This window comes from Zingiber officinale, chromosome 8A (genome assembly GCF_018446385.1).
Source record: "Zingiber officinale cultivar Zhangliang chromosome 8A, Zo_v1.1, whole genome shotgun sequence".
In the NCBI taxonomy this organism is placed as follows: Eukaryota; Viridiplantae; Streptophyta; class Magnoliopsida; order Zingiberales; family Zingiberaceae; genus Zingiber; species Zingiber officinale.
This window is the reverse complement of record NC_056000.1, coordinates 30,015,309-30,030,120: the sequence shown is the minus strand read 5'-3', so window position 1 is coordinate 30,030,120 and position 14,812 is coordinate 30,015,309. Positions and strand designations below refer to the sequence as shown.

Here is a 14,812-nt window from a genome sequence, read left to right as displayed (position 1 = left end):
TTATATGATGGCATTGATAAAGTTTGTCACCATAAATACTCTAACATGATATGTTAATATTTAAAATATTTATTTTTGATAAATGTCATTAAAAATTATTTATGATGACATTTAAATTTAAATGTCATCAAGAAAGTGTCCCAATAAATCATATTTCTAATAGTGAGGGTAAGTGATAGTGGGATGAGTTGCACAGGGTCCGGAGATTTACGCTCCAACAATCTTATGATTCGACTCCGTAACCTCATGTGATAAACATACCACCACTTATCATTTCGGATGATCTGTAAGATCGAGAAGCGCTGAAACAAGATTTTAGAGCACGTAGCTTTGCTTATTAGTTCATAGTTATGGTCCATGGAGTGAGAAGCTACAAAGAGACAAGCAATCCGTCTATAAATAGGCCCCAAGGATTTGAGATAGTACACAAATTAAGAAGTGGGCAAAAGAGAAATGGCTAGTCTCCTCAAGCTCTTCTTATTATCTCTTCTTCTTCTTGTCATCATCAATCAATGGAGGCCATGGAGCTCTTCCATGTAGCTCAGCAGACATCAGCATAAGTCAGAGCAAGACGGGGCGTAGTGGAAGGGAAGCCGGAGTACGAGGTGTCAGTGAGTAACAACTGCCGGCGCAGTCGGAGGTGGTGCTGAGATGCTACGGGCTGAGCAGCGTCGAGCCGGTGAACCGCCGGGCCATCCGGCCAGTGGACGAGGAGCGGTGCGTCATTGGCGAAGGCCGGGCAATCTCGAGGGGGACGCCGGTTAGGTTCAGGTACGCATGGATGACGCTGCAGTATTTCCCGGTCGTCAGCAAGCAGATTCACCAGTGCAACTGAGAATCGAAAGGATTTAATACTGATGAATTATGGATGCTAAAGGTGCTGTATTTGTGTGTTTTTGTTTCGAATCTTGTCTTTTGCTTTGTGATGGGTAGCTGCAGAACTGCAACAAGAACAGGGTTGGGGAATTGGAGTCCAAGCTCTGGATATGCTTCTAGTATTTCTATTTACTTTTTTTTTTTTTGTCAGTTATTTGAAAAAAAAAATGGTAAAGAATGTTAAGTGTTGATATAGAAAATGCCTTGCAAAATGATGTACATTAATGAGTAGTTTAAGAAGTATCTACACATGTGGCAAAAGGAGAAATCGCTCGCTCCCAGCGCCCTCGTCACACCCGATCTAAGGTCACCCAAGGTCATCACGAGTGAGGTAAATCATAATATCCTGAGCGAGTATGTGGTAGGTGAGGTGAGTTGCACTGGGACCGGAGATTTATGCCTAGACTACCCTAAGTTTTGATCCCACAATCTCATGTGGCAAGCATCCCATCACATACTAACTCAGATGACCTGTGAGGTCATGAAGTATGTACACATGAAGGTATGAAGAGCCACTGCCAATTCCAGATTTCAGCCATTCATCAGTCAGTCGCATAGCTTTTAAATGCAGGGAGAGAGTCAAAAGGATTGAGGCTTTCTGCAATATGTCTGTTCATAAACAGTGTTGAGAAAATCGGACCGGACCGGCCGGTCCGACCGGTTGAATCGCGAATCAACTCTTGATCCGATCCGGTCAACCATTAAAATCGAAAAAAAAACATTCGAAATCAGTCAAAATCGTAGATTCAATCAGAATTAAAATATGATTTTAAATTATTGAAACATTATATATATATATATATATATATATATATATATATATATATATATATATATATATATATATATATATATATATATATGTTGAGGTTGCAAGGTTACAAACGTAGTCCCATATTGGAAACACATGGGAAAGATCATGGGTTTATAAGAGAAAAGATATCTCTATTGGCATGAGGCCTTTTGGAGAGAGACCAAGAGCAAAGCCATGAGGGCCTAGGCCCAAAGTAGACAATATCATGTCATTGTGGAGATATCTAAATTATTTTCGATCCTACAATTGGTATCAGAGCCCGGACTGCCAGAAGGTTTAATCGCCGCCTGTGCACAAGAGTTATGGTCTGATTGAGTCATGTGGGTACAATATTGACCTCGAACAAAGAAAGTGAGGGCTCCTATGTTCGGATCAATAGGACCAAACACCAGGCAGGTGTTGGTGCAACATTCCTCAGGTCAAGGTTGACCTGGTTGACCAAGCTTGAGTCTTGGTTTGGATTTCGATGTTTGACAATGCAAGGTTGATTGAAGAAGAGTCAAGTAGGTCAAGGATTGACCGGATACTTGACTGGGAAGTCCTAACTGGGATGTTAGGCAGGAGGAAAATCCTGGTGAGTGAAGCCAGGTGAAAGACCTAGTGAGTGAAGCTAGGCAATTAGGAAGTCCTAGTGAGTGAAGCTAGGCAGGAGGAAAATCCTGGTGAGTGAAGCCAGGTGAAAGACCTAGTGAGTGAAGCTAGGCAATTGGGAAAGTCCTGGTGAGTGAAGCCAGGCATGAGAAATCCAGATGGGTCAAGGTTGACCAGACATCTGGTGAGAGTCCAAGTAGGTCAAAGGGATTGACTGGATACTTGGCACGTGGAAGAAAAGTTCAAGTAGGTCAGAGGGATTGACCGGATACTTGGCAAGAAGAGAAAAGTCCAAGTGGGTCAAAGGGATTGACCAGACACTTGGTGAGAGAGTCCTAGCTGGTCAAGGGTGACCGGATGCTAGGTTTTATGTACCAACAAGTCATGGTTGACTAGATGTTGGTTTAGGGGGCTTTGGGCGTAGTTTTGGGCAAAAACCAGGTTTGGATTGATCCGTGGATTGATCCAGCAGGTTTGGATTGATCCGTGGATTGATCCAGCAGGTTTGGATTGATCCGTGGATTGATCCAGCAGGTTTGGATTGATCCATGGATTGATCCAGCAGGTTTGAATCGATCCGTGGATCGATTCAAGGAGTTGAATCGATCCGTGGATCGATTCGAATCTGAATCGATCCACCGATCAATCCGGTGAGTCCCCGCAGAACCCATTTGGATCGATCCGTGGATCGATCAGAGGTCCCAATCGATCGATGGATCGATTGGGGACGCGATTGGAATAGCCGGATCGATCCGTGGATCGATCGATCAGTTCGATCCAGGCGCTCCGGATCGATCCGTGGATCGATCCAGCCTCCCGATCGATTGGGAGCATTCCAATCGATCGGGATTCGACCGTTAGCGTCGATTTAAGCCGCAGGCGTTCATTTCCTTCGGTAGAACTTCACCGATTCAACTCAGATCTCTCGCCAACTCCTCCACAGCGCTCTCAAAGATCAGATCGCCAGTTCTTGAAGGATCTTGGAAGCTTTCCAAGTCAAGAGGCGGATCAAAGGCAAGAAGAGAAGCTAGGGTTAGGGTTTTCTGTACTCATTGTAAGCTTTGCGCTTGTATTTTGTTTCCCTTTCCTTTCTTCTTGTACTGAGAGTCTTGTAGGGCTTCTCCGCCCTCGGTAGTTACCGAAAAGGAGTGTTTTCATAGTGGAGGGTGCGTGCGTGGTGTGGATCCTTGGACTAGTCACCTCTTGTGAGGTGGATACCAAGTAAACCAACCGTGTTAGCGTTGTGTGATTTGTTTCTGTATTTTCCGCTGCATATCCTTCAAGAAACAAGCAACGAAGCACACCGAGCAAGCGACGAGCTATTCACCCCCCCTCTAGCTACTTTTGGTCCTAACAAGTGGTATCAGAGCAAGGCCGCTCTTCACCGGAATCATCGCCGGAAGGGTCAAGCATATCAAGAAAAGCTAGAGGGTGAAGAAGTTGGAGCAAATTCTTCAAGTTCAAGACTTTATCAAGCTCAACTTCAAGATGCAATTCCAAGATGGGCTTGGATTTGACACAAGGGTGGCTCCACCATACACTTCTACGAGTTTCGATTCTTGGAAATCAAGAATCGAAAATTTTCTTATGATGGAGATAGAACAATGGTTTGCTCTAATGGAAGGTTTCAAGGCTCCAAGAAATTCAAAGGGCAAAGTTCTAAAGAAAAGCAAATGGAGCCCGGAGCAAGTCCAAAGGTGCGAGGCCAATGACAAAGTGACCAAGCTTTTGGTCAATTTATTGCCAAGCACCATCCTTTGCAAAATTGGAGAGTTTGAAGATGCAAAGGAGCTATGGAGCAAATTGGCCAAGCTTCATGAAGAGATCCCCTCCACTGTACAAGATCATGAAGAATCCAGAGAGGGTGACTCTTTGGAGCAAGACCAAGAGGAGGACTCCGAGGTTGAGAGATGCTCAACCTCCGAAGAAGAGGAAATCCAAGAAGCTTCATCCTCAAGGGAATGCACCGAAGGGAACAAGGAGGGAGCATACTCCTTGTTTCATGTTCAAGATGATGAAGCCTCCACCTCTAGGATTGAGGGGGAGCAATCCTTGGTGACGCCGGATCAAGAAGAAGGAGAAGCTTCTACATCCGGGTCAAGTGAAGAAGAAGAAGATGGTGCCACCTCCGAAATTCAAGAAATAGCAAATGGAGGAGCAAGTGCCATCCCTACACAAGAAGGTATAAATGTTTCAATTAAAAATAAAAATCATATAATATGTTTTGAGTGTAGGGAAAGTGGGCACTACAAGAGCAAGTGTCCCAACTTGGCCAAGAAGAAGGGTCAAGTGACGCAAAAGGGCAAGGAGAAGCCCGAGGAGACCATTCCCGGAACAAAGAAGAGCAAGGAGCATATCATATGCTTCTCTTGCAATCAAAAGGGGCATTACCGGAGTCAATGCCCGAAGGGGAAGAAGATGGTCAAGGCTCAAGGAGGCACTAGTCAAGGGGGAGCCTCCAAGGTAAAGAAGAAGGTAACATTTATTGAGCCTACCCCTTTACGTTATGGTAAAAAGCATGATAGTTCTAATTTTTATCATTTTAATGCAATTTACCATAAAAATAGAAAACATGATAGCGTTAAAGAAAAACATATAGCTTTTCATGCTAAAACTACTACACCTAAGGCTAGGATTGTAGGTAAAAATCTAGGCGAAAACTCTAAGGATTTTAGATACAAGCCTAGAAACAAAAATGCTCATGGGTCAAATACTAAGGACTTAGTGAGAGAAAATCAAGTCTTGAGGTCAAGACTTGATAAAATGGAAAAGACCCTAAAAAGTATGAAAAATATCCTAAAAGGGCAAAATGAGCATAGCCTAGGTCTGGGAGCACATAGGTCATCTAATGGCCATAGAAGTTTGGGATACAAACCCAAGGCTAAGAAGGATGTGCCCTCTTACCATAAGGTTCCATATAGTTATGGAACAAACCCTAGGTCTCGTGGTCAAGTCAAAAATACTAGAGAAGTCATCCCTAAGAGTATTTTTGCAACAAATGTGACTAAGACTTCTAAGAAGTCAAAGAAGGTCACAAAGAAGGTCACAAGGGAAGAAATCCCTAGAGTTGACCTAGAAAAAGTGACCAAGGCTTCTAAGAAGCAAAACAAGGTCACTAGGAAGGTATCTAGGGAGGTTATCCCTAGTGAATACCTAGAGCATCCAAGGAGCACCAATAGGTTTTGGGTTCCTAGGAGCATCTTCTCTACCCCATAGATGGGTTAGAGAGTGTCAACTCGAATTGAAAGGGTAGTTAACCCAACTTTGAGGAAATTGACACTCAAGGAGCATTTTCAAGGTTGTGTTAACCTTTGAAAATGAAATGGAATAATTTACTCCTGGAAAGAGTAAAATGTACCTAATGGTGGAAGAATTGATTTTAATCTTAAATGACACATATTGGGAAATTCATAAGAACTATCAAGTTGGGATTTTGGTATGTTCTTAGGCAATTTAAGGCAATCCGAGCCTTAATTTAAAAGTGCTACTCTTGTGGAAAAATGGAATATGCCAACATTTGATGAATATGCTTAATTTTAATTGGCATAAATTAATCAAGGGAATTAGAAATGCAAACTTAGGCTTTGGCATTTTCTTGAAGCACTTTAGGGCAATCTAGGTTTAAGTTGTAAGTTTAGCTAAGGTTTTAAGGACACTTAGATAGTTAATCTAGGTATATTTTATTAATGCTAAATCTTGCCATGATTGTTTGCCCATCATATGCCATGACATCAAGTTTATTTGTGCATTCATGACTTATTATGAAAATACAAAAATACCATGTCATGTCATACATACATCATGTAATTATAGGAATATTTCTTTTGAAAGTTATTTCATTTTGATGTATGCCATAGCATAATCATGCATTAAGTTTAATTCCTTGTAATTAAGGACAAATGACATTTAACAACACTTATTAACAAGTGACATCCTGGGTGGATGTCTAATATCTCTAAAATGCCTAGATAGATATGCATGATCCCTAGAATAGGGCAAAACCAAATTTTACATCTCACAAAGACCTATAAGATGACTTGTATGTGTTTTGTCCACAATAGATACAAGTGAGATGTTAGGATGATGAACAAAACTCAACATGTTGATTTAGTGCATTCTTTTGAGTTTAGGTTCATCAAAACACATAGTTATGTGTATTCCCATCATTGGGAAAGCTAATGTACAAGTCATGTGCATTAAGCCCAAGGAACATGGTGGGATATTGGTTTTGAAAATGTTTTTAAAATGATTTTGGAAAACCTTGGTGAAGGCTATCTTTTGATAGTAATCACCATTGAATAGTTAGACACAAACTTGAAGAAAACACTAAAGTTTTTGCAAGTTCTCAAGTTTGTGTCAATCCTTAAAAATATGATGTATTTTTATAGAAAACTATTTTTCCATGATAAATTATACCCTAAATAATGTCTACACAAATTTTTACGATTTTTGGAATTTTGTAGAATTTTCTAGGGGTTTCTGAAATTGGCTGAAATTGAATTTCAGCAATTTCAGGCCTCCAATCGATCAGTGGATCGATTGGAGTGCCTCAATCGATCAGCCGATCGATTGAGAAGGCATTTCTCGCGAACAGAAGTTCGCTGGATCGATCAGCCGATCGATCCAAGAAGACTGAATCGATCAGTGGATCGATTCAGCAGAGTTCAATCGATCGGAACCCAACTCCAATCGATTGAAGATGCTGATTTTGGCTGGGAAAGCTTATTTTCAACATTTTGAACCTATTTTAGTCTAGGTAACCATTCCAAACCCCTGAAAATACATTTGTATACATAAAAAGGGTGTTTTCGTGTGGAAAACAAGGATGGATTGGTTAAGGAAGACTTCATTGAAGTTTAGGTTGAGGTTTGTTTCAAATTTTGAACATTTGAACCTCAAAACTTCTAAATTTGGGTTTCCTAAAGGTTTAGGGATTCCAAGTCATTGTTGGTGCAATGACAGAAGTTACCACCATGTCTGTAGGGGGAGGGACTCTTTAAAGGCATGAAAATTATTTTTCATGAACCTTGGAAGTTGGTCAACCTTCCGTTAAGAATATGCTCAAGGTTGAGCGTTTGAACTTTAATGGGGAGTGGATATCCTCATTGTTCAAGTGGCTTCAAGTGGATAATGCTCAAGGATGGACATTTGCCTACATTGGGGGAGAATGTAGGGTTAAGGTTAATGAAGGGTATGGGGCCTTCATTATCGTGTTGGTCACAACGAGTGAAGTTGTGAACAACGATGAGCAACTCTTCAGGGGGAGAGTTTTCAACAATGGGGCATTTGTTGAAGAGTGCCCAAAATTGAGGCACGGGTTAATGTGTGCTCAAAGATGGTTTGATGTGTGCCAATAGGGGGAGAATGAAAGGGAGTAAGTTAGGCTTTCATTACCTAGGGGGAGTTTGCCTTCTTAGGGGGAGAATGAAGGGCTTAACTTATGTATTCATTACCTAGTGGCATGAAGAAGGTTTAGGCTATGGGATTAGCCTAACTTACATGTGGTATTGTAAGTGATAGTGTTGGTATTGTCAAACATCAAAAAGGGGGAGATTGTTGGTGCAACATTCCTCAGGTCAAGGTTGACCTGGTTGACCAAGCTTGAGTCTTGGTTTGGATTTCGATGTTTGACAATGCAAGGTTGATTGAAGAAGAGTCAAGTAGGTCAAGGATTGACCGGATACTTGACTGGGAAGTCCTAACTGGGATGTTAGGCAGGAGGAAAATCCTGGTGAGTGAAGCCAGGTGAAAGACCTAGTGAGTGAAGCTAGGCAATTGGGAAGTCCTAGTGAGTGAAGCTAGGCAGGAGGAAAATCCTGGTGAGTGAAGCCAGGTGAAAGACCTAGTGAGTGAAGCTAGGCAATTGGGAAAGTCCTGGTGAGTGAAGCCAGGCATGAGAAATCCAGATGGGTCAAGGTTGACCAGACATCTGGTGAGAGTCCAAGTAGGTCAAAGGGATTGACTGGATACTTGGCACGTGGAAGAAAAGTCCAAGTAGGTCAGAGGGATTGACCGGATACTTGGCAAGAAGAGAAAAGTCCAAGTGGGTCAAAGGGATTGACCAGACACTTGGTGAGAGAGTCCTAGCTGGTCAAGGGTGACCGGATGCTAGGTTTTATGTACCAACAAGTCATGGTTGACTAGATGTTGGTTTAGGGGGCTTTGGGCGTAGTTTTGGGCAAAAACCAGGTTTGGATTGATCCGTGGATTGATCCAGCAGGTTTGGATTGATCCGTGGATTGATCCAGCAGGTTTGGATTGATCCGTGGATTGATCCAGCAGGTTTGGATTGATCCATGGATTGATCCAGCAGGTTTGAATCGATCCGTGGATCGATTCAGCAGGTTTGAATCGATCCGTGGATCGATTCAGCAGATCTGAATCGATCCACCGATCAATCCGGTGAGTCCCCGCGAACAGAACCCATTTGGATCGATCCGTGGATCGATCCAGAGGTCCCAATCGATCAGTGGATCGATTGGGACGCTGCTACTTCGCGCGATAAGCACTGGATCGATCCGTGGATCGATCCAGAAGTTTTTCCAGAGCACAGAGGCGCTCTGGATCGATCCGTGGATCGATCCAAAGCCTCCCCGATCGATTGGGAGCATTCCAATCGATCGGGATTCGACCGTTAGCGTCGATTTAAGCCGCAGGCGTTCATTTCCTTCGGTAGAACTTCACCGATTCACTCCAGATCTCTCGCCAACTCCTCCACAGCGCTCTCAAAGATCAGATCGCCAGTTCTTGAAGGATCTTGGAAGCTTTCCAAGTCAAGAGGCGGATCAAAGGCAAGAAGAGAAGCTAGGGTTAGGGTTTTCTGTACTCATTGTAAGCTTTGCGCTTGTATTTTGTTTCCCTTTCCTTTCTTCTTGTACTGAGAGTCTTGTAGGGCTTCTCCGCCCTCGGTAGTTACCGAAAAGGAGTGTTTTCATAGTGGAGGGTGCGTGCGTGGTGTGGATCCTTGGACTAGTCACCTCTTGTGAGGTGGATACCAAGTAAACCAACCGTGTTAGCGTTGTGTGATTTGTTTCTGTATTTTCCGCTGCATATCCTTCAAGAAACAAGCAACGAAGCACACCGAGCAAGCGACGAGCTATTCACCCCCCCCTCTAGCTACTTTTGGTCCTAACAGCAGGAAGTCCTAGTAGGTCGGGTGAACCGAGGGGCAGGAAGACCTGGTGGGTCGAGGATCGTACGTGGGAAGCCTATGGTCCTTTATTTGAGGGGGGGATTGTTTGGGTTGTAAGGTTGCAAACCTTTTGGGGAGAGCCCAATAGCAAAACCATAAGGGCTTAGGTCCAAAGTGGACAATATCATGCCCTTGTGGAGATATCTAAATTCTTTTCGATCCTACATAAAATACGTAGTGGAAAAGAGTAAAGTAAAGAGAAATGACATAAGTAATTTTTTACTTGGTTCGGAGCCTATGTCGACTCCTACTTCAAGGCCCGCACACAAGGATGCTTTCGGTGGGCAATCCACTAGCAATTCGAATATTTGATTACAAACTAAATTACATAAATGCTAATAGAAAAGCAATACCGACAAAAGGAAGAAAACAAAAGAACAGTGCATGGTCGGAATAGCTTCGCAGCGTCGCAGGAGCACAAGAGAGTAGATTATCAATTGTTGTTGGAGCTTCAGCCTTGACCCTCCTTATATAGGAGGTTCGGGGCGTCTGGAACCTTCAGGGTGCTCTGAACATGACGTAGCTGAGCCAACCAAGGCGTTCCACGTGGCGAGGTGATGTTGAGGATAAGTTTTGCCTCCGGGCGCCCGGAACCATCCCGAGCGTCCGAACCCTTATTTTCCAGCAGATTCCTTCCTGCAAGAAAACGTTAGTCCGGAAGCAAATATAAGATATATATCCTGCAAAACAGAGTATTAGCACAGTTAAAAATCATACAGAATATTAATTAGATTCTGTCTCTTTGAGATCGGAATCTAGTCAAGATCTCGACTTAGAGTTCCGAAATGGTTCTAACTCGGATCGGCGCCTAAGTACCCTTCCCGGGAACGCGTCCTCATAGTTACTCCCCTCCAGTGACTTACCTTCACTTACCTATCAGACGTCGGGTCAGCCCTTTGACCCGTCTGGGCTTCATGCCAGCTATCCGGTCAGCTCGTCGACCTAGCTGGACTTCGTGCCAAACGTTCGGTCAGCCCGTCGACCCGTTTGGACTTCGTGTCAGCTATCCGGTCGGCTCGTCAACCTAGCTGAGCTTCTCCTGCATCTCAATCAGAGTGTTAGACAACAACAAAACTAACTTAACCTATTTTATCATTCATCAAAACTTGAGTTAGACCGTTAGTGCTAACTGCACCAATAAAAATAACTATCAATATTCACTCCTCCTCCCTCTATCGATTCACACTAGTCTTACAATTGATATTAGAGCTTGAAGGGCTCTTGATTGGATTAACTACCAAGGGAGCAAGGACGTCAAAGATTGAGGGGGAGCAAAGGTGTAATGGTAAATTCAGTTTTAAAATTTCATATTATTTGTTTTAAGTGCAGGGAGAGAGGGTATTATAAAAAAAAAATGTCTTACTTATAAGATTGAGATGGTATAATCGAAGGTAAAAGAGCAATCGATGTTCGGAGCCTAGAGGAACAAAGAACACATTTGTGTACTTCAAGTGCAAGTGATCCGGACGCTACAAACCAATGCTCTGAGAAGATGATGAAGAAAACGTCTACAGAATAAGGGAAAATGAACTAGGTAAGTACATTTAATTACAAAAATATCCTTCTTAAATTGCAAGATTTAGTTTTCTCAAAATTATTGCAATAAATTAATTGAATTAATAATCAAAATAATAATCAAGATAAATCTAATTCAAATTGTATTAAATTAAATAATTCACAATTAAATAATAAATAAATAAATCAAGATAATTATAAAAATAATTTGATCAATTCTAATCTAAAAATGTAAATAACTCAGAATTAAATAATAAATTAATAATAAATATAATTGTAAAAATAAATTTTCAAATTCTAAAGTATAAATTGAAATTTTAATTTGAAATTAAAATTTTAAAATACAAAAATAAAATTTCAAATAAGATAAATTCTAATTTTAAAAATTTAAAATTAAATCCGAAAAAAATTAAAATTAAATCTTAAAAATTTAGAAAATAAAAGGTCAAATCTTTAAAATACTAATTTAAATTTAATGCGAAAAATTCGAATTTAAATTTTCAATTCATTATAATAAATTACCCTTTACTTAAGAATGACTTATTAAAAAAATATTCGAATTTATTTTCAAAAAATAGATATTAAATAATAAAATTTAATAAAATAAATCTATAAATTTTAACAAGTCAAACCTAAATTTAAAAAAAATCAAAATTAAATTTTAAAACTAATTACCATAGAGTATCTTATAATTATAGAACTAATTAATAAAATTTATCCAAGGGAAAAATTAACTTAATAAAAAAATAAAATATGTCAAAATGGATTGACACATTTGCATTATTACAAATATCTATTAATTACTTGATTTGTTTAACATACCACATACTTTTCATGTACATGCATATTTTAATAAAATTTCAAATTCTAAAGTATAAATTGAAATTTTAATTTGAAATTAAATTTTTAAAATTCAAAAATAAAATTTCAAATAAGATAAATTCTAATTTAAAAAATTTAAAATTAAATCCTAAAAAATAAAAATTAAATCTTAAAAATTTAGAAAATAAAAGGTCAAATCTTTAAAATACTAATTTAAATTTAATGCAAAAAATTCGAATTTAAATTTTCAATTCATTATAATAAATTACCCTTTACTTAAGAATGACTAATTAAAAAAATATTAGAATTTATTTTCAAAAAATAGATATTAAATAATAAAATTTAATAAAATAAATCTATAAATTTTAACAAGTCAAACCTAAATTTTAAAAAATCAAAATTAAATTTTAAAACTAATTACCATAGATAGAACTAATTAATAAAATTTATCCAAGGGAACAATTAAGTTAATAAAAAAATAAAATATGTCAAAATGGATTGACACATTTGCATTATTAGAAATATCTATTAATTACTTGATTTGTTTAACATACCACATATGTACATGCATATTTTAATTAATTAATTATATTTATTTATATCATGTCTTACATGGTAGCTTTAATTTATTACTTAATCTAGAATAATTAGATAGGAAAAAAAATTGTCTCAACTAATGGAAATAATTTTCTAATTAAACTTAAATCTTAAATTAAGTAAAATTGTGCTTTAGATTCCGTGATTGCTGTAATATTGTAATAGCTAATACAATATTTTATTTAGGATTTTCAGAAACTATCTAGGTAGATGCTATAATTATGTTTAAATGATTTTTTATCAACTTAAAGAAATTTTTGATAAAAATTAATTAATTTTAACTAAGTTGATAAAAAAAAATTTTAATATAATTGTGTTTTATATATAATAATTTTGATAAAAATGAAATATTTATTTTTTAGTTAGTTACATGATTTAGTTACATGAGTGTTAGAAAAGGATGTAATTTTGGTAGAAAACATATAATGACATATTTCTTCAATTTTTTTAAAAGAATGTTCTTTTGATAATTGTCCTTTTAATTTTTATCTTAAAAAAATTGGGATACAGAAAGATTAAATATTACATATAATTATAATCATAGTAATAAATATAATATATTTAGAAATATTATTTTTACATTTATGAATGTTAATTGTATACCAAATATAATAAATTTTAATTAATTAAAATTAACTAAGATTATTTTCTATTATTTACATTAGTCTCTATAAGTACTACGCGATTACAGAAAAGCCAATTAAAGGCAGTTAAAATGGCCTCCGTCGTCAAGCTTCTCTTTGTTGTGTTACTTCTTCATATCTTTGCAGACATCGTCGCAAGTCAGCCATGCGGCCTCACCAGCATTCAGGTGCAGCAGACCAACACAGGCGCCAAGGTCGGGAACGATCCAGTGTTTGAGGTGGAGGTGAAGAACTTGTGCCACTGCAACGTTGCGAAATTGCTCCTGCGATCGGAGGGCTTCGCAAGCTCCATGCTAGTCGACCCCAAGCTGTTTCGGCGAGAGGGGAACGACTACCTCGTCAACGACGGGAAGAGCATCCAAAGTTCACTCTCTGTCAAGTTCAGCTACGCATGGGACAGGGCCTTCACGATGTCTGCTGAAAGCTTCCTAATCCAACAGAATTGCAAATGAAGAGGAAGCAGAGGATGATTACTGTAAGAGAATAATAGTGAGCCATGCATCTTTCTTGTAGTTGACTGGTTCGGATAATTAAATAACATTTAAAATAAAGTAATTGCTCAATTTCGATGAATTAAAACAAGACGTCATGCATTTTTTTTTGGGGTTAGACTCTCTTCTTACGAAGAACTAAAATTAAAACAATAATTTTGTTTCAGATAATTGACGTACCAAAAATCGAATATTTGGCAGCCCAAGGAATAGCTATTCTATATAATAATAATTGGCTTCCTAAGAATATTCTATATATTCTTATGAAGCCAAAAGAATATATAGAATATTTGGGAAATTTTAAAAAGGTTAAGTTTTCCTTTACAAAAGAAACAGGCAAAGATTAGGCTAGGTCGGTATATCATATCAAAAATCGAATATTTCAATATATTAAAATTTTGATATATCAAAATATCAGTACAGTATTATTAAAATATCGTTATATATATATATATATATATATATATATATACAGTAAATCAATATCCAAAAATCAAGATAACAGTATTAATTGATTTATTCGAAATATCAACATGAAATTTAAAAGAAATATATTTTTTAAATCAATAGTAACTCTGTTATCAAAATAATTACACACTAATTAATCATTATTTTATGTATGGTTTGAATATTAAAATGTATATAGAAAGTCTAATTCATTTCTCTAATTTAATTATATACGTACAATTACCAAATTAGATCCATTAAACTTGCAATGTAAATAAATTGATGAAAAAAATTTCCAGGAAAAAAGAAAACACAAAATTTGTTACTAGCGAATGTAAATGAACTATTTGATGTATTTTATATTGTTTTTCATATTCATATGTGAAGCTTATAGCCTTATACTAGTACAAATGCAGGTGTGTGTGGGCATTATTAATGTAAAGATCAGTTGCTTATTTTAAAGTATGCATGAATGCAAATCCATAAGAACAAAGAGTTATGCCGCAATTCCAAATGGAGAAAATTATAAAAACCTAATTTTAGAGTTCACACTAGGCTAGGCTCAACAATGAAAAGTTTCACGATAATAATCATCTCATGTAGCCTCGACTATTGTCTCCTCTTTAGGGTTCCTTGGTTCTATTTTCTCGAATTCGACTCAGTATAAATTATATGGCTCTTTTAAGAAAAGAAGATGTTAATGTAAGTATTATGAGTTAAGAAGAAGCTCTAGTATTAGAAGAAAGGCTCTATATTGATTGATTTTTATATTTTCATTTAATTAGTTTTGACAGTTACTTATAAGAACAAGAGCTGGGATTTC

General features: G+C 37.8%; 1 protein-coding gene across 1 annotated transcript; it reads left to right on the top strand.

Annotated features, from left to right (window-relative positions):
* Window positions 1-13,122: 13,122 nt before the first annotated feature.
* LOC122010653 (TPD1 protein homolog 1-like) lies at window positions 13,123-13,503 on the top strand. The gene has a single exon (XM_042567163.1). The coding sequence runs from the start codon at window positions 13,123-13,125 to the stop codon at window positions 13,501-13,503; it is 381 nt and encodes a 126-aa protein (XP_042423097.1).
* Window positions 13,504-14,812: the final 1,309 nt, after the last annotated feature.